At 38.0% G+C, this 18,076-nt stretch overlaps 1 protein-coding gene across 1 annotated transcript in view; it reads left to right on the top strand.

Annotated features, from left to right (window-relative positions):
* OPHN1 (oligophrenin 1) overlaps window positions 1-18,076 on the top strand; it is a 121,947-nt gene that overhangs the window by 12,498 nt on the left and 91,373 nt on the right. Inside the window, exon 4 of the mRNA XM_036840788.1 lies at window positions 10,683-10,842. Within this exon, the coding sequence (XP_036696683.1) occupies window positions 10,683-10,842 (160 nt within the window). The remainder of the gene's footprint in view (window positions 1-10,682; window positions 10,843-18,076) is intronic.

The raw sequence follows: 18,076 nt of genomic DNA, 5'->3' as shown, positions 1-18,076 counted from the left end.
ACAAAGAAAACAAAACACTAATTCAAAAATATACATGCACCCAAGTGTTCATAGCAGCATTATTTACAAAAGCCAAGATGTGGAAGCCTAAGTGTCCATCAACAGATGAACTGAACTGATAAAGCAGCTGGTATATATACATACAATGGAATATTACTCAGCCATAAAAGGAATGAAATTTTGCCATTTGCAACAACATGGATAGACTTGGAGGGTATTATGCTAAGGAAATAAGTCAGGCAGAGAAAGACAAATACTGTATGTTGTCACTTATATGTGGAATCTAAAAAATAAAACAAACTAATGTACATAACAAAACAGAAACAGACTCACAGATGTAGAGAACAAACTAGTGGTTACCAGTGGGGAGAGGGAAGTGGAGAGGGGTAAGAAAGATAGTGGTAGGGGACTAAGGTACAAAGTACTATGTATAAAATAAATAAGCTACAAGGATATATTGTACAACACAGGGAATATAGCCAATATTTTATAACTTTGAATGGAGTATAATCTATAAAGATATTGAATCACTATGTTGTACACCTAAAACTAATATTGTAAATCAACTACACTTAAGAAAGAAAACAAAAAGAAAAACTACGAGTTTGCAACCTCAGCGCCCTGTTTCAGGCATGGATCAAAACCACTGAGTAAAAGATTTTTCAGGAACAAGATATTCATATAGTTTCAAAGTATTACCCACAGATTACTTACTAATTACAAATGGAAACTGTATCTTTACAATGAAGTTATCTGGCAAATACCACCTTAATTAATTGATCAAATTTAGCATCACTAATAATGATACAAACTGACCGTATCTACCTCCTGATGGGATACAGTAAGAAGTATACAACATAAACAAATATTTTTGCCAAGAATGTTTAACCCCAATCAAATTTAGCCTTTTAAGTTTACAGGAAATACAGGGTATAGAAAAATGCAGAATGTTTGACATTCTTTGAGACAACTGGCTTGGAATTTTTATAAAAGTCAATGTCCTGGGGATAAAAGGTAGTGGTACTGTTTTGTATTAAGAGGCTAAAGAAATATAAACAAATGCAGTGTATGAACTTTGGATCTAGATTTGAAACACCCATCTATAAAATAATTTTTTCATGACATTTGAGAAAATTTGAATATGGACCAGATATCGGGTGATATGGAATTATTATAAATTTTCCTTGATATAAAAATATTATTGTGGTTTTGTAGGACAGCATGCTTATTATTTGGAGATGAATACTAAAGTATTTAGGGTTGAAGCAATTTACTTTTAAAGGGCTCAGAAAAAATATATACAGAGAAAAAGCAAATGTAGGAAAATGTTAGTTCCTGAATTTAGGTATAGACAGTATTAATGTTCATAGTACCATTCTTTCAATTTTTTTGTATCTTTATAACCAAGAGTTATAGGGAAAATGCAAATAAAAATAGGCTTAGTTCCAACAGGGAAATTTACACAGGAGAAGAATATCTATGTACTCTCAAAATTCACATAATTTTCCTGCCTGCCAACCACTGCTTTCATAAGCTATATGATAATTATAACTTATGCCTTCATAGTGTGTTCCCACTGCTGGCCCATTTTCTAGGCTAATAACAGGCAAACACAAACTGACATCAGCCAATTTGAGATTCCCAATTATTCCATTCTTTTTGCTTTTTACCTATTGCTTCCATTAATCTGAAGTAGGAGAATGGTACAGGTTACCTCCCCCACAATCTCACGACCAGTGGCATATACAATGCAAGCAAGCCTCAGGCCTAATTCTGCCACTCATGCAGGTATTTATCTCGAAGCAGATTCAAAACAGTTGTACAACCTGTTCTGTAAACTCAGTGAAGTCTCAGCTCTCTTTCCTTTCAGTTGCTCTGACTGCATCACGCATTAAAGTTTAAATTGAAACAGATGATATAATATTACAGCAATGCAGTTGTAGTCAGGCAATAAAATCCCATGATCTAATGCCCAAATGCAAGACCCCTTTGCAATCCTAGGCTTGGGCTACCATTCTAAAGGGTGTGAGCTCTTAGGCTTATTAGAATCTTCTTATTTTTGTAATAATAGCACTTCTGTTATTTCTGAAGCAATACCATTGCATTGTAGAGATTGAAAAATATAGAAGAGCAAAAAAAGTCAATAAACAAAAATAAAAGCTTTCTATTCTCAGCATCTAAAAATCACTACTATTAATATATTTGTGCTTTTTCTTCTGGATCTTTCTGTGAGTGTGTGTGTGTTTATGTATACACACACACCCCACACAAACACATTTACATTTTTTACCAAATTGAGGTTATGCTGTTCAGTAACACCAAACTTTTTTCAGTTCAACAGTTTCCACCTTTTTTCAGTTCAACAAGTTCTACCTCTCCAGACCATATTAACATTTCCTTAGTTGACCCCAAAATTAGTTGTTCTGTAGAGTCTTTTTTTTTTTAACATCTTTATTGGAGTATAATTGCTTTACAATGGTGTGTTAGTTTCTGCTTTATAACAAAGTGAATCAGTTATACATATACATATGTTCCCATATCTCTTCCCTCTTGCGTCTCCCTCCCTCCCACCCTCCCTATCCCACCCCTCTAGGTGGTCACAAAGCACAGAGCTGATCTCCCTGTGCTATGCGGCTGCTTCCCACTAGCTATCTATTTTACGTTTGTTAGTGTATATATGTCCACGCCACTCTCACTAGTTTTGTCTACTTTCTTCATTGTATTTTTCAGCTTGTTCCCCTATTTTCTTTATTTCTTATAAAGTAGAGGTTGTATTTTAAGGCTAGATGGGTTCAAGTTAACTATTTTGGGGGTAGAACACATCATAGGTGATTTTGTGTACCTTATGCTGCATCACATCTGAAGATGCGTAATATTAGTTGACCCACCTTACTGATGTTAAGATTGATCATTGCTCTATTCTAACCTGTCAATGAAAGCTTGAGAATGTCTATACAATATTTCTAGCCAATCCACAATCCATTTATCTTGACACATCTAAGCAATGAGAAGTCATTTTGCCCCCAACCATGCTAATTAACAGCCATTGGTTTTGATTGGAGATGAGGTTAGCTGAAGCTTATAGTAGCCCCTCTGGCTTCTGATTAGAGCCTTTTAAATACTAATTAATCAGCCCTAGAGTATGTAAGTATGCATTTAAAATTAGAATACTACAACCATAACTGACCTGTCCTAGAGTGTGCATGAAAACTAACAAACACATATATCAAATTTCATCCATTCTAAGGGGCACTTGTCTTTTTCAAATTGTAACCTGAATTCTGGATGCATCTTAGAATCAATTGTTTCTTAAAATCACTGTTGTCAGGTAGCAGTTTTTATGTAATTATCATAACCTCTACATGCATGAACATGATGATAGCTGCTCATGTTGTAGTCATTTTAGTTAAATTATATTCATTGTTGAGTTTATTTTCTATTTAAAATGTCTTCAAAAATATTACATAATGATTTGACAGTGAAAGTTTCTTCTTTCTTAGTGGTACATAATAAAATAATGGTGTGATTGCAATTGATGACATTGATGAAATTTAGGACATTGCACTGGCTATGTTGAAGTATTTAAATTATGGATAATATAACACCAATGGATGAAACCAAAGCTGTCTGCCCTTAAGGGCATCATCTTCAGGGATTGGGATGTTACCAAAAGCTCAGCTTCTCTGTACACCAGTGCCGAATCAAACCTTGGAGAGAAAGTTTTGGGTGAATAGAAAAGAATAGCTTTATTACTTTGCTAGGCAAAGGGGGACACAGCCAGCTCCTGCCTGAAAAACTATGTGTCCCAACCCCAGAGGATCTGATGAAGTGTTTTATAACAGTGGTTCAAGGGTGGGGTCTCTGACAAGATTAGGGTATGTGTAGGGCCTGCACTCCTCTAATCTGGTCTCAGGTAATCTTCTTGATGAGCTTCTCTGGTTCCTTTAGTCTTTCCTCAGGTGGTTTCCTGGCTGCTTCTCCCTTGATTAGCAGCTGTTCAAATCCGCCCTTTGGAACACAGGGAAAGTCATGCAGGCTGGAGTCTTGCCCCTACAAGAAACGGGGAGTCCTGGGAGCCCCAGAGGGCCATGCTCAGTCTCACTCCCCCCTTTTTCTTTGATCCTCCTCAATCTTGAGGAGAACAGATATTAGATGAGAAAGGGAACAATCATTTTGGATAGAGATGTTAATCATAAACTCAACAGAGGAACTCGGTTTTAGGGGAGCTCGGTTTTAATTCCCACTTTGGTTTTATCTTTACCCAAATCTTTCAGGGAACTGGGTGATGACCATTCTGACTACTTCCTGCTGAGATGGGGTGTCTAAATTTTGGGGAGTAGATACCAAATTTACAATATTTGAGCTCCAAGTCCTGGATCCGAGTCTTATGTGATTAATATCTCAATCCCTTCGTCTGCCATTTTGGTGCAACAGGCCCAGTTAGAGGTAAGAGGAATGACAGCTGGAACTTTAGTAGACAGAAAAGATCTCATTTCCTTAGGAATTCAGGGGAGTAAGTCTGAAGCCCAGTGTGGAACTGGTACTTCAGAGAGACTTGTTGTAGCCAGTTGTTTCCAAACCATTTCCTGTATGGGGAAAACCCATCAAGGCAATCCTGAAGACCCAGAAATAGGAAGCTGACCACATATCTGGCAGTTAGAATTATCAAAAGGATCAGCATATGGATCTATAGCTTTGTACATAAGAGGTATGAGAAAGGATAAGAAAACAGAACTTTCATTCTGCTTGTCGGAACAAATACTTAAAGTTTCTGAGTAGTAAGAAGAATGTCATAGGATCCCTTCCATTTTTCTTCAAGCTGCTGCTCAGATCCTTGCTCTTTTTTTTTTTAAATTTATTTATTATTTTTGGCTGTGTTGGGTCTTCGTTGCTGCACGCAGGCTTTCTCTAGTTGTGGTGAGCAGGGGCTACTCTTTGTTGTGGAGCACAGGCTCTAGAGCACGTGGGCTTCAGTAGATGTGGCACGTGGGCTCAATAGTTGTGGCTCGTGGGCTCTAAAGTTCAGGCTCACTAGTTGTGGTGCACCAGCTTAGTTGCTCCGCGGTATATGGGATCTTCCCAGAGAAGGGCTCGAACCCATGTCCCCTGCATTGGCAGGCAGATTCTTAACCACTGTGCCACCAGGGACGCCCCCTTGCTCTTTTTTCACACTTTCAGCAGCACTGGGTCTCCTGCTTTAAAGGGACGCAAGGGAGCTTCCAGGTGAGGGGGAGACCTGTAGAACACAAGCTCATGCAGTGGTTAACAATTGACCAATCTGTTGTACATACTGTTTAATTTTTGCCTCCTGTGTTAGAAGTGATTCTCTTTCTTTACTCTTAGGAGGTAAGAGTGGTCTCCTGTATACCTAGCCCACTTCTAGGGGCCACCAGTATACAAAGGAGAGCAATCAGCAAGACCTTGTTCCATTTTAGATGAGTTTCCTGGCATCGCTTGGCAAGCATTTTCTTCAGAGTGTGGTTCATCTTCTTAGCCTTTCTGTAGATTGGGGTCTCCATGCTGAGTGAAGTTTCCATTTTATACCTAAACCTTTATTTGCTGTTTGCATTATTTCTGTGATGCAAGCAGATCCATTGTTGCTCTGAATAGTAGAGGGAAGGCCGTACCTAGGAATAATGTCCTTAAGAAAGGTTTTTGTCACTTAAGATGCTTTTTTCCATTCTGGCTGGAAAGGCCTCTACTCAACCTTGATCCAGGTATAATCCTCTTAAATCTTTAGCCAAAATTTTGTTGAGGAGGGTGGGGGACTTTTTAAATCCTTGTGGCATCCTGAGTCTGAAGGAATAGTATAAGGAACTCTCATGGGCCTATAAGGAACTCTCATGTGCCTATCACCCAGCTTCAACAATTTTCAACATGTAGCAAATCTTGTTTCATCTATATCCCTATTCATTTCCCCTCCTCCTATATTATTGTGAAGCAAATCTAAGACATTATTTTATCCATAAATATTTCAGTATGTATATTGAAAAATGAAAATTCTTTGTACATATAAACACAATATAATTATCACATCTGAAAACAAACTGTTAATAATTACTTAATATCATTAAATATTCTGTGTTCAATTTTCCAGTAGTCTCAGATATGTCATATATATATATTTTTTTTTTTTTTAATAAGGATCCAAATAACATCCACACATAGGAATCTTTTCAGATGTTTTTTAAGTCTCTTTTAATCTCTAGCAGAGGTCAGCAAATGTTTTCCAGAAAGTATTAGATAATACATATTGAAGGCTTTGTGAGCTATATGGACTCTGTTGCAGCTACTTAGTTCTACCTTTATAATACAAAAACAGCCATTGATGATATGTGAATGAATAAGCATAACAATACTCCAATAAAACTTTATCTACAAAAACAGGTTGGATTTGGCCCAAGGGCCATAGTTTGGTGATCCCTTATCTATAGCAGTAGTTCTCAATCTTTTGTGTGTATCAGAATCACTTGGAGGGCTAATAAAGAACACAGAGGCCAAAGTTTGATAGGATAGGGCCTCTGTGTTTTTACCATGTTCCCAATCTGTAAGTTTCTTCTTCATCTCTTTCTTTTTTCTTATAATTTATTTGTTAAAGAAAACAGGTCATTTGTCCTTTAAAGTTTCCCATATTTTGAATCAAGAGGCTTGCTCTGATTCAAGTTCTTTTTTTGATTTGTTTTTTGGGGATTTGAGGTGGTTTATTTTGGTTATTCGGGGTTTTTTGGGGGGGTCTTTACAGTGGGGAGGGCAAACATACTTAATAAATGGTTCTATGTTCTTCCAACAGTAGACACGTAATGTGTGACTGTTTCTTTTTTCCATTATTTTCAAGGGAAGGACTTCCTTAGAGTCACTGAATGGCAGAGCTGAAAGGCTCTTTAGATTACCCAATAACCACCTCATTTTATAGGTGAGCGAACAGATACCTAGGGATGGAAAAAGATAGGCCCGAAGTCATACAACGCGTTAGTGATGGAACCAGTTTAATGAACTTATTCAGTTTTTATTTTTATTTTTTCATATTTGTTGAGGTATAATTGACAAATAAAAATTGTATATATTTATGGTATATTACTTATATACCATAATGATGTTTGGTATATGTATATATTGTGAAAGAATTGCCACAATATAGCTAATTACTATATCTATCACCTCACATAGTTACCATTTTCTCCCTTCCTTCCTTCCTTCCTTCCTCCCCTCCCTCCCTCCCTCCCTCCTTTCTTCCTTTCTTCCTTTCTTTCTTTCATTCTTTATTTCTTTCTTTTCCTTCCTTCCTTCCTTCCTTCTTTCTTTCTTTCTTTCTCTCTCTCTCTCTTTCTTTCTTTCTTTCTTTCTTTCTTTCTTTCTTTCTTTCTTTCTTTCTTTCTTTCTATCTATCTATGAAGAACACTTAAGATCTACCCTCTTAGCAAATTTCAAGCACAAAATACAGTATCGTTAACTATATTCATATTGCTATATATTAGATCTCTAAAACTTACTCATCTTATGTAACTGAAAATTTGTACCTCTTGACCAACATCTCCCCCAATTTCCCCTCCCCCAGCCCCTGGCAACTACTATTCTACTCTCTGTGTCTGGCTTATTTCACTTAACATAATGTCCTCCAAGTTCATCCATGTTGTTGCAAAAGGCAGGATATCCTTCTTTTTTAAGGCTTATTGATATTCCATTGTGTGTATATGTTTATCTGTTTTTCCATCTAAGGACACTTAGGCTATTGTGACTAATGCTGCATTGAATATGGGAGTACAGATATTCTCTTTGAGATACTGATTTCATTTCCTTTGAATATACACCTAGAACTGGGGTTGCTGTATCATAAAGTAGTTCTGTTTTTATAGGCATTTTAATTTATGACCTCTAATCTAAACCATCTAATCAAAATTATTTTTTCCTAAACTAGAGGCTTTTTATAACCTCTCTCTAATACCTGTTTCTTTGGTTTAAATTTTGATGTTCAAGAAGTTGTATCCATTGAGGACATGGGGAGGGGGAAGGGTAAGCTGGGATGAAGTGAGAGAGTGGCATGGACTTATATATACTACCAAATATAAAATAGATAGCTAGTGGGAAGCAGCCGCATAGCACAGGGAGATCAACTTGGTGCTTTGTGACCACCTAGAAGGGTGGGATAGGGAGGGTGGGAGGGAGACGCAAGAGGGAGGGGATATGGGGATATATGTATATGTATAGCTGATTCACTTTGTTATAAAGCAGAAACTAACACCATTGTAAAGCAATTATACTCCAATAAAGATGTTAAAAAAAAAGAAGTTGTATCTATTTTCTTTAGTCTAAGTGGACTAGAGAATTTAAGATTTCTTTGCTTCCAAATCATATTACAAACTCCCACCTAATTAACTACTCATGATGCCCTTATTTTTGGTTTCATTCATCTTATTAACCTACAATTATGCCTCTTAATGATTTTCAAAATGTATAATAAAAGGAGAGATGTCAAATGGAAAGAAACCTCCCCAAAGAATAGATTACCTTTCAAATCTCATAAGAAGACTAAGAATGAAAAGAGTGTCCTAAATGGAATACCTCGAACCTCCATCAGAGAAATAGAAGGTGGCTTTAGCTTAAAGGGGCCCCCATAGGGGCTGATTTCTTGACAGGAACTAGACAAGCAGGCAGGGGGATGCAATGGGATGACTGTAAGACTTGGATCCCAACAGATATGGGTTTGAATCCCTGTATTGCCATGTATTCACAAACTGTTTGACCTTAACTAAGTTCTTTACCCTCTGTGAAACTAGGCTTCAGCAATAAAATACTCTGCCTTTTGGAGTTATGCAGATTAAGTGAGCTCTGGCATATTCAACCAAAGTCACTTTCTTTCAAAGCTCAAAAAAGGAGATACGCATTTACACATGCTGGAGGCTGTTGTCTCACAAGTGTCCTTGCCTTGTTACTAGTGGTTTAGCCATTCTGGATCTTGGTGGCAGCATGGAGTTGCTTTTCCATTTTAACATCTGAACTATTCTGTCACTAAAGAATAAGGGTTAATTGCAGAAGTATTTAAACTGTTAAAAGGGATCCATCACCAGTCCAGCAATACCAAAGGCCTGTGAATAGTTGCTGTTCATTATCATCTGAATGGCACCCAGCCTTTGTCATGGGCTTAACAGATTTCATTAGGATTTGTCTAAGGATTCTGTCCCTGTCAATTACCTTGTTAGTGACTGGAACCTGCCTCTTAATGGGGTCAGTCTCTCAAGGACCTTGACCTGGGCAGGTTTTGAAAATTAGTGTTTGCGGTGGGCTGTTCCATTCCCTTATCTCCCCACTCCCACAGCCAAACTGACCAAAGGGCTGTACACCTTTTACTTAGCTGCCTCCAGTACTACCTGAAAGAGTGCTAGAGGCTCTCAGTTCTATTAAAAATAATTAATTAGTATCTGCTCTGTGTGAGGCACACACACTTGGAAATTGTTTACCACCTAGTAGGAAAGGCAGATAAGAAACAGAAAATTGCAATATATTCGACTTGCCAATGGTGTCAATCAAGATGAGGACAGTGGGCTGTGAGAGCCCTGAAGGAGATGTCACCTAAAGTGAATCTCAAAGGATAGACATTCTTTGGCTCTAGGAGGATGAAGACATTCTAAACAGAAGGAATGGCATGAGCAAAGATACAGAGATCTGAAACAGCATGATATAGCCAGAAAACTTTATCTAAGCAGTGTAGTATATAAGAGTGTCAGACATCAGCAGTGCCTAGATGGAGGCTCCTGGAGAGGTCATTATAACAGCAGATACTTCTAATGGAATATTTCCAGGATACCATGCTAAAGCAATTTAGCTCTATTTATTTCACAACCGTCTGAGGTGGATACTATTTTTGCAAGTGGGAAAACTGAAGCCCAGAGAGGTTAGGTCAGCAACATTCACTGTTGCACGGCTAATGGGTGGCAGAGTTGGGATTCAAACCCAGGTCAGCTTCAGAGCCCAAGCTGTGCATTGAGATTGGAAATATGTGTCAAGTTACTGAAGACTTTAATTGCTACTTTGAAGAGAATTGGCAGGGTCCTATAAGTGATAGGAAGCCCCTTAAGGTAATTTAAGTAAGGAAAGTGACCAGGGACCAGAAGATTTGGGATTACAGGCCCTTCTTTAATCAGGTTAACTGACTGTGGCTTCAGCCAAATCTCTTTTCTTCTTTGGACCTCTGTTTTCTCATCTGTAATGTGAGGGCAGTGATAAAGTGCTCATCTTAAGGATCTCTTTTGGCTCTTTGAGTTTTTTGCCTCTCTAGCTAGGGCTGGGGAAGAGACTAGATTCCTGACTGGTGAGACTGGTAGGCACTTTCTCTATGTGCTTTGTTCTTCTTTATATGCTTTATACATGCTGTACCTCTTGCCCTGGAATACCGTCTTGCTTCCCTCCTGTCTTTCCAAATGCTATAGCCATCCACCCCTCTTCTCGTGACTTCTACAGTGCTACAAACTAAGTTTGCTATGGCTCACTTTGGCCCCTAATTATATGCTATCTTGTATTCTTTGCTAGTTGCTTCCTTTATAATCTTTTCTTCCCATATATATTTTGGGCCTCTCCTTTTCTTCTACTTTTTAGTTTCTCTTACCCCCTAAAGCATCTAACACAGTCTTGGTTACAGTGGGGTCTTGGAGAAAATCTTGTTAATCATTTTCTTTCTCTTCTGGCAGTGTGTGTGAGCACAGCAAAGAGAATCTTATGACCCCCTCTAACATGGGGGTGATCTTTGGGCCCACTCTCATGAGAGCTCAGGAGGACACTGTGGCTGCCATGATGAACATCAAATTCCAGAACATTGTGGTGGAAATCCTAATTGAGCACTTTGTCAAGGTATGTATTTCCTATCCTCACCATCACTCCTCCAACCATGTGACACTTTCCCCTAGCCAATTTTTAGAGTTGTGTCTTATCTCTGGTCCAAGTTATAATGGAAGGAAATTCCATATGACACAATGACATTTAATAGCATTTCTGACCCTGTGAAATTCATTCGTTCAGCAAACGTTGCTTGACCATGCAACTATTTTATTATCAGACCCCATGCAAGATGGTATAGAAGAAGAAAAATATTGTACATGCCTTTAAGGAGTTAATAGTATAATATGGAGACAACCATGTAAACAAAGGAAAATGATAGGTATAAAAGTGGTATATGTACAATTAAACCATAAAGAAAGCAATACTTATTAAAACCCCATCACATTCTAAAGAATTTAAGGTGTTATATTTATATGGTATGTAAAATATGAAGTAGTGTACATTGTAATTAGGTCAAATGAAAAATGAAAAATCATGATACAGATAGAAAATGAACCCAGGAATGAGACTAGACAAGAAATATTTAATGACAAGTCCTATACACTTGCTATGGATGGCCCTACATTTGACTCTAGACTTTCTAGCAGCCAATGCCATCCTAGCAGAGCATAATTCAATAAAAACTTTTCTTCAGGGGGAGGGGACTGGTGATATAGTCCAGGTGGTATGCACAGTTCAAATCCAAGCTCTTCCACTTACTAGCTGTATTAGGTAAGATACAGGTTAGGCTGCTAAGATACCACAGTGGCTCCAACACAAGAGACATTTATTTCTTGGTTTGGAACAGTTCAGCAAGGTGGTCCAGGCCTGATACAGTGACTTGACAAAGGCTAGAACCCAGCTTACTTCTTTGTTGTTGTTCCGTCATCCCTAAGGTGCTGCTTCATCTGCATGACCAAATATCTTCTACATTATATCAATTGGGAAGTATGAAAGAAAGAAAGCTGAGGATATAACCCTTTCCTTTAAGGCAATGACCTGAAAGTCACACATATCACTTTTATTTACATACCATTTATCAGAATTTAATCTCATGGTCAGATCTAGCTGTAAGAAAAGCAGGGAAATTTAGTTTTTGTTTGGGGCAGCCATGTGCCTAGCTAAGACTTTAGTTCTTTTACTAAAAGAAGGAGAGAATGGATATTGGAGAACAATTGACATTCTCTGCCATATTATCTGTGTTACATTGAGCAATGTAACTTCTCTGATAGTCATTTTGTTTCAGCTGAAATGTGAAGATGATAATAAACACATGCTATGTGACAGTTACATGCCCAAGGCCATTTAGCTAGTGAGAGAGCTAGAATTTAAATCCATGTACCTGGCTCAGAGTTGAAGAACTTAATCACTATACAGTGCTGCCTTACCAATCATTTTGGTACAGTGATATTATTGGGTATATACAGGGCACTTTGGGATTATCAAGGATGGGTACTTGCAGAGAAGTACAACCTATGTCAATACTTAAAGTGGGAAAGAAAGGGAAATAGGGAAAAGAAATTTCAAGGAGACGGTTCAGCATGAACAAAGGCCCAAGGACCTAAAACCCCAAACCATTTTATATTGTTGGAACATGAAATGGAAATAGGAGTGGCAGGAGATGTGATTGGAGGCAGACGGTGGCCATGTCCTAAAAGGACTAGGCTTTGTCTAATTAAGGAGTTTGGAATGTTTGAAATTGTTCTTGCAGGCTTGGGAAAGCCTTGCTTCAAATTAGAGTAGTATGATGAATAGAGTTACATTTGGGAGACTGTGTGGATGGGGCTCTACTTCATACATATAAGAAATACAGAATGGGAAAATTTTAGAAAGATGGAGAAAAAGCTCAGTTTGGGGCAGATTGGATTTGAGATTTCTGGAATGTATCCAGAGAGCAATATCTAGGAAGTAGTTGACTATGAATCCAAAGCAGGGATTGGCGAACTTTTTATTGAAGAACCATGTAATAAATATTCTAGGCTTTGCAGGTCATAGATGTGTGTCACAACTACTCAACTTCACCTTTGTTTTGGGAAAGCAGTCATAGATAACATATAAACAAATGAATGTTCCAATAAAACTTTATTGACAAAACTGGCAGCAGACCTGTGGACTGTAATTTTCTGACTCTTGGTCTATAGCCCAGATATCATTTATTGATTAACTGATTGGTTCATTCATTCAGAAAATATGTTTTGAGTATCCACATTTGCCAGGTACTGTTTTAGGCATGGGGATACAGCCCTCATTTAATTTAGAAAAACACTATCAATATAACTAAAATATATAATATGTTAAATGGTAATGAGCATTAAGATGAACAGTAAAGCAGAAAAGGGGAATAGGAAGGGTTGAGAAGTGGTTTTCACATTTTAAATACAGTGGCCAGGAAGACCTCATCGAGAACGACTTTTGAGCAGAGACCCATAGGAAATAAAGGAATTGTTCATTCAGATATCTGGGGGGAAATCATTCTAGGCTGAAGAAATGGTAAGTGGAAAATCCCTGAGGCAGAAATGTGTATATCATGTTCATGGTACAAAAAGGAGGCCAGAAGGATTAATCAAAAGAGGAAACAGAAGAAGATGGTTCAGAGAGGAAATGGAGACGGAAAGCTAAATAGATCCTATAGGGCCTTAGAACTCATTGGAAGGATTTTGACTTTACTATCTGAGTAGGATAGAATGAGGTTTTTGACTAGAGAAATGACATGATTTGACTTATATTTAATAGGACTATTCTGGATGCTTTGTGGATAATAGCTGTAGGGGAACAAGGGTAGAAGCAAAGAGTCTAATTAAGAGCCTGTTTCAATAATGCAATCAAGAAATGGTTTGTACCTTGGATGACGGTGGTAACAGTGGAGATGGTGAGAAAGTGGTCAGATTCTAAATAATTTTGAAGGCAGAGCTGACAGGACTTGCTAACAAATCATGTGGAATGTGGGAGAGAGAGAGGAGTCATGGATAACTTCAAGGTTTTATATCAGAGCAACTAGAAGGATGAAGTTTCCATTTACTGTGATGGATAGGCTGAGGGAGAAGAAGATTTGAAAAAAAGAGCAGGAGTTCAGTTTGGGACTAGTTAAGATAGATATGCCTATGAGACATCTGAGATCAGAGAATAGAACAGGATTAGGGAAATAAAGTTGGCCTTCCATGGCATAGAGGCAGTGGTTAAAACCATGCGAGTTTTGCCTAGGGATACTTGTAGCAAGACAATAGATGTTAGACCAAAGATTGAAATCTAGGGAGTGCCAATGTTTTAAGGGCCATTAGAAGAGACCACAAAACAGATCAAGAAAGAATGTTCAGTAACATGAGAATGAGGAGATAGGGGAGCCATAGACTCCTGGAGAGGAGATAGTTTTTGGAAGAAAGAGTGGACAGTGGTTTCCGTTTCCCAAGACAAGTCATCTAGGGCAGGAACTGAAAAGTATTTACTGCTTTAAGTGTTTTTTAAATTTTTAAATAAAAGCAATACATATACATGGTAAAAATTTCCAACCATGAAGAAAGTATAGAATGAAAAGTAATTCCACCCTTTACTTATTCTCAACTCCTAGTTCCAAACGTCATTTCAATAATTTATTCTTTGTCATTCTGGCAAAGAAAAACAATACATATATATACATACACATGCATTAATATATTTGATAGATTTTAATATGCATATTTTATTTCTCTACTGAGAAAGCCTAAAAACCCTAGACATTATATATAAAAGCAACACAAAACAGAAAAAGACTCACAGACTCAGAGAACGAACTTATGGTTACCGGGGGGAAGGGTGGGGGGACAGGGATAGATTGGGAGTTTAAGATTGACATGTACACACTGCTATATTTAAAATAGATAACCAACAAGGGCCTACTGTATAGCACAGAGAATGCTGCTCAATATTCTGTAATAACCTAAATGGGAGAAGAATTTGAAAAAGAATAGATTACATGTATATGTATAACTGAATCACTTTGCTATACACCTGAAACTAACGCAACATTATTAATCAAGTATGCTCTGATATAAGATAAAAATATAAAAAAGAAAACTTTAGAAAAAACAAAAAAAGAAGACTCTGAAACATGAAGGGAACAAGGCACACCAGACCATGTACGGACCTTGGGACCTGAGGAATGACATGGCCACAAGTCATCAGGGTTTTGATTTTGCCTCAGGTCTTCCAGATTGGGTAGTGTAGAAGCTGACAACCTAAGAACACCAACGGGTACAGTCAAAAGAGGTCCCAGCAAAAGCCTGCTCTCTCTGTCCAAAGGAACTGGAAAGGAACAGCCTAATGACAAAAAAAATTTAGAAAATAACCCCTTCACCACAAAATGCCACCAAAAACTTGAGGCCTCACCCCCACCCTCAGCAAATGCTGAGTGGAAAGCCTAGACTTCTATCTTTGCCAGTCTGTAACAAGGCACCTCAACCAACCTCTTCCTGCCCCATGTGGTTGTGTCAAGGAGGCCAAGTGGGGAACCAGACTTTCATCCTCACCTGGTGGTAATGAGATACCTTCCCCCACTCCCAATGGTGTCAGTGGAGACCACATAAAGCACCTGGACTCCCATGACCATTTAGCACTAGAGTAGTGTCAGAGGAGGCCTGGCAGAAATACAGGACTTTACCATTACTCTGTGGTAGTAAGTCTACTACACTGTGGTATCAGTTGAGAGGAGACCATGTGGGGAATCGTAATGAGACACCCTTCTTCTCCAGCCAGAGTGGTATCAGCAGGGCCTAGTGAGGAGCCTAAACTCCTACATTTGCCTAGCAGTAACAAGGTAGTGTTTCCATCCCTACCTACTCCTAACAAGGAGTCTTTCCTTCCCTTTGGGATGTCAATGGAGGCCAAGGGGAAAATCTGGACTTCCACTCCATCCTCGCAGTAATAAGGTAGTGCACCTCCTCCCCTGCAGTGGCACTGTGAGAAGAGGCCTGCTCTAACAGAAGGTATAAGTAAGAACAAGATTCTTATGATACCCAAAATGTGCAGGCTTCAGTTGAAAATTATTTGTCATACCAAGAACAAGGAAGATCTCAACATGAATGAGAAACAGAGACCATCAAAAGACATCAACATCCAGATGACACAGATGTTAATTATCTGACAAGAATTTTAAAGCAGCCATCATAAAAATGCTATAATGTGCAATTAAGAATACATTTGAAACAGATGGAAAAATTTCAGCAAAGTAATAGAAAATTTCTGCAGAGAAATACAAAGACTCGGCAAAGAAATAGAAGATATAAAGAAGAAACAAGTGAAAAATATAGAACTGAAAAATGCCATAAGTGAAATTTTAAAATTCACTGGATGTACTCAACAATACAATAGAGAGGACAGGAGAAAGAAACAGTGAACTTACAGAATAACACAAATTTTGCAATCCAAGCAACAGACTACTAAGAGAATTTGTTACAGCAGACCTATCCTAAAATAATGGCTAAAGGAAGTTCTTTAAACAAAAAGGGCACAATTAAAGAAGGGATCTTGGAATACCAGGACAGAAGAAAGAACAACAGAACGAGCAAAATTATGAATAAACTTCATAGACTTTTACTCTCCCATTTCGATTTCTCAATTACATTTCTTTTTTTTTAACATCTTTATTGGAGTATAATTGCTTTACAATGTTGTGTGAGTTGCTGCTCTATAACAAAGTGGATCAGCTATATGTATACATATATCCCCATATCTCCTCCCTCATGCATCTCCCTCCCACACTCCATATCCCACCCCTCTAGGTGGACACAAAGCACTGAGCTGATCTCCCTGTGCTATGCGGCTGCTTCCCACTAGCTAGCTATTTTACATTTGGTAGTGTATATATGTCCATGCCACTCTCTCACTTCATCCCAGCTTACCCTTCCCCCTCCCCGTGTCCTCAGGTCCATTCTCTACCTCTGCGTCTTTATTCCTGTCCTGCCCCTAGGTTCATCAGAACCATATATATATTTTTAGGATTCCATATATATGTGTTAGCATATGGTATTTATTTTTCTCTTTCTGACTTCACTCTGTATGACAGTCTCTAGGTCCATCCACCTCACTACAAATAACTCAATTTCGTTTCTTTTTATGGCTGAGTAATATTCCATTGTATATATGTGTCACATCTTCTTTATCCATTCATCTGTCGATGGACCCTTAGGTTGCTTCCATGTCCTGACTATTGTAAATAGAGCTTCAGTGAATATTGTGGTACATGACTCTTTCTGAATTATGGTTTTCTCAGGGTATATGCCCAGTAGTGGGATTGCTGGGTCGTATGGAAGTTCTATTTTTAGTTTTTTAAGGAACCTTCATACTGTTCTCCATAGTGGCTGTATCAATTTACATTCCCACCAACAGTGCAAGAGGGTTCCCTTTTCTCCACACCCTCTCCAGCATTTACTGTTTGTAGATTTTTTGATGATGGCCATTCTGACTGGTGTGAAAAAATATCTCATTGCAGTTTTGATTTGCATTTCTCTAATGATTAATGATGTTGAGCATTCTTTCATGTGTTTGTTGGCAACCTGTATATCTTCTTTGGAGAAATGTCTATTTAGGTCTTCTGCCCATTTTTGGATTGGGTTGTTTTTTGATGTTGAGCTGCATGAGCTGCTTATATATTTTGGAGATTAATCCTTTGTCAGTTGCTTCATTTGCAAATATTTTCTCCCATTCTCAGGGTTGTCTTTTCGTCTTCTTTATGGTTTCCTGTGCTGTGCAAAAGCTTTTAAGTTTCTTTAGGTCCCATTTGTTTATTTTTGTTTTTATTTCCATTTCTCTAGGAGCTGGGTCAAAAAGGATCTTGCTGTGATTTATGTCATAGAGTGTTCTGCTTATGTTTTCCTCTAAGAGTTTGATAGTGTCTGGCCTTACATTTAGGTCTTAAATCCATTTTGAGTTTATTTTTGTGTATAGTGTTAGGGAGTGTTCTAATTTCATTCTTCTCCATGTAGCTGTCCAGTTTTCCCAGCACCATTTATTGAAGAGACTGTCTTTACTCCACTGTATATTCTTGCCTCCTTTATCAAAGATACGGTGACCATATGTGTGTGGGTTTATCTCTGATCTTTTTATCCTGTTCCATTGATCTATATTTCTGTTTTTGTTCAGTACCATACTGTCTTGATTACTGTAGATTTGTAGCATATAGTCTGAACTCAGGGAGCCTGATTCCTCCAGCTCCGTTTTTCTTTCTCAAGATGGCTTTGGCTATTCGGGGCCTTTTGTGTTTCCATACAAATTGTAAAATTTTTTGTTCTACTTC

This window comes from Balaenoptera musculus, chromosome X, assembly GCF_009873245.2.
Source record: "Balaenoptera musculus isolate JJ_BM4_2016_0621 chromosome X, mBalMus1.pri.v3, whole genome shotgun sequence".
NCBI classification, from domain to species: domain Eukaryota; kingdom Metazoa; phylum Chordata; class Mammalia; order Artiodactyla; family Balaenopteridae; genus Balaenoptera; species Balaenoptera musculus.
The sequence above is the reverse complement of the archived record's forward strand: the minus strand, read 5'-3'. Positions and strand labels throughout refer to the sequence as shown.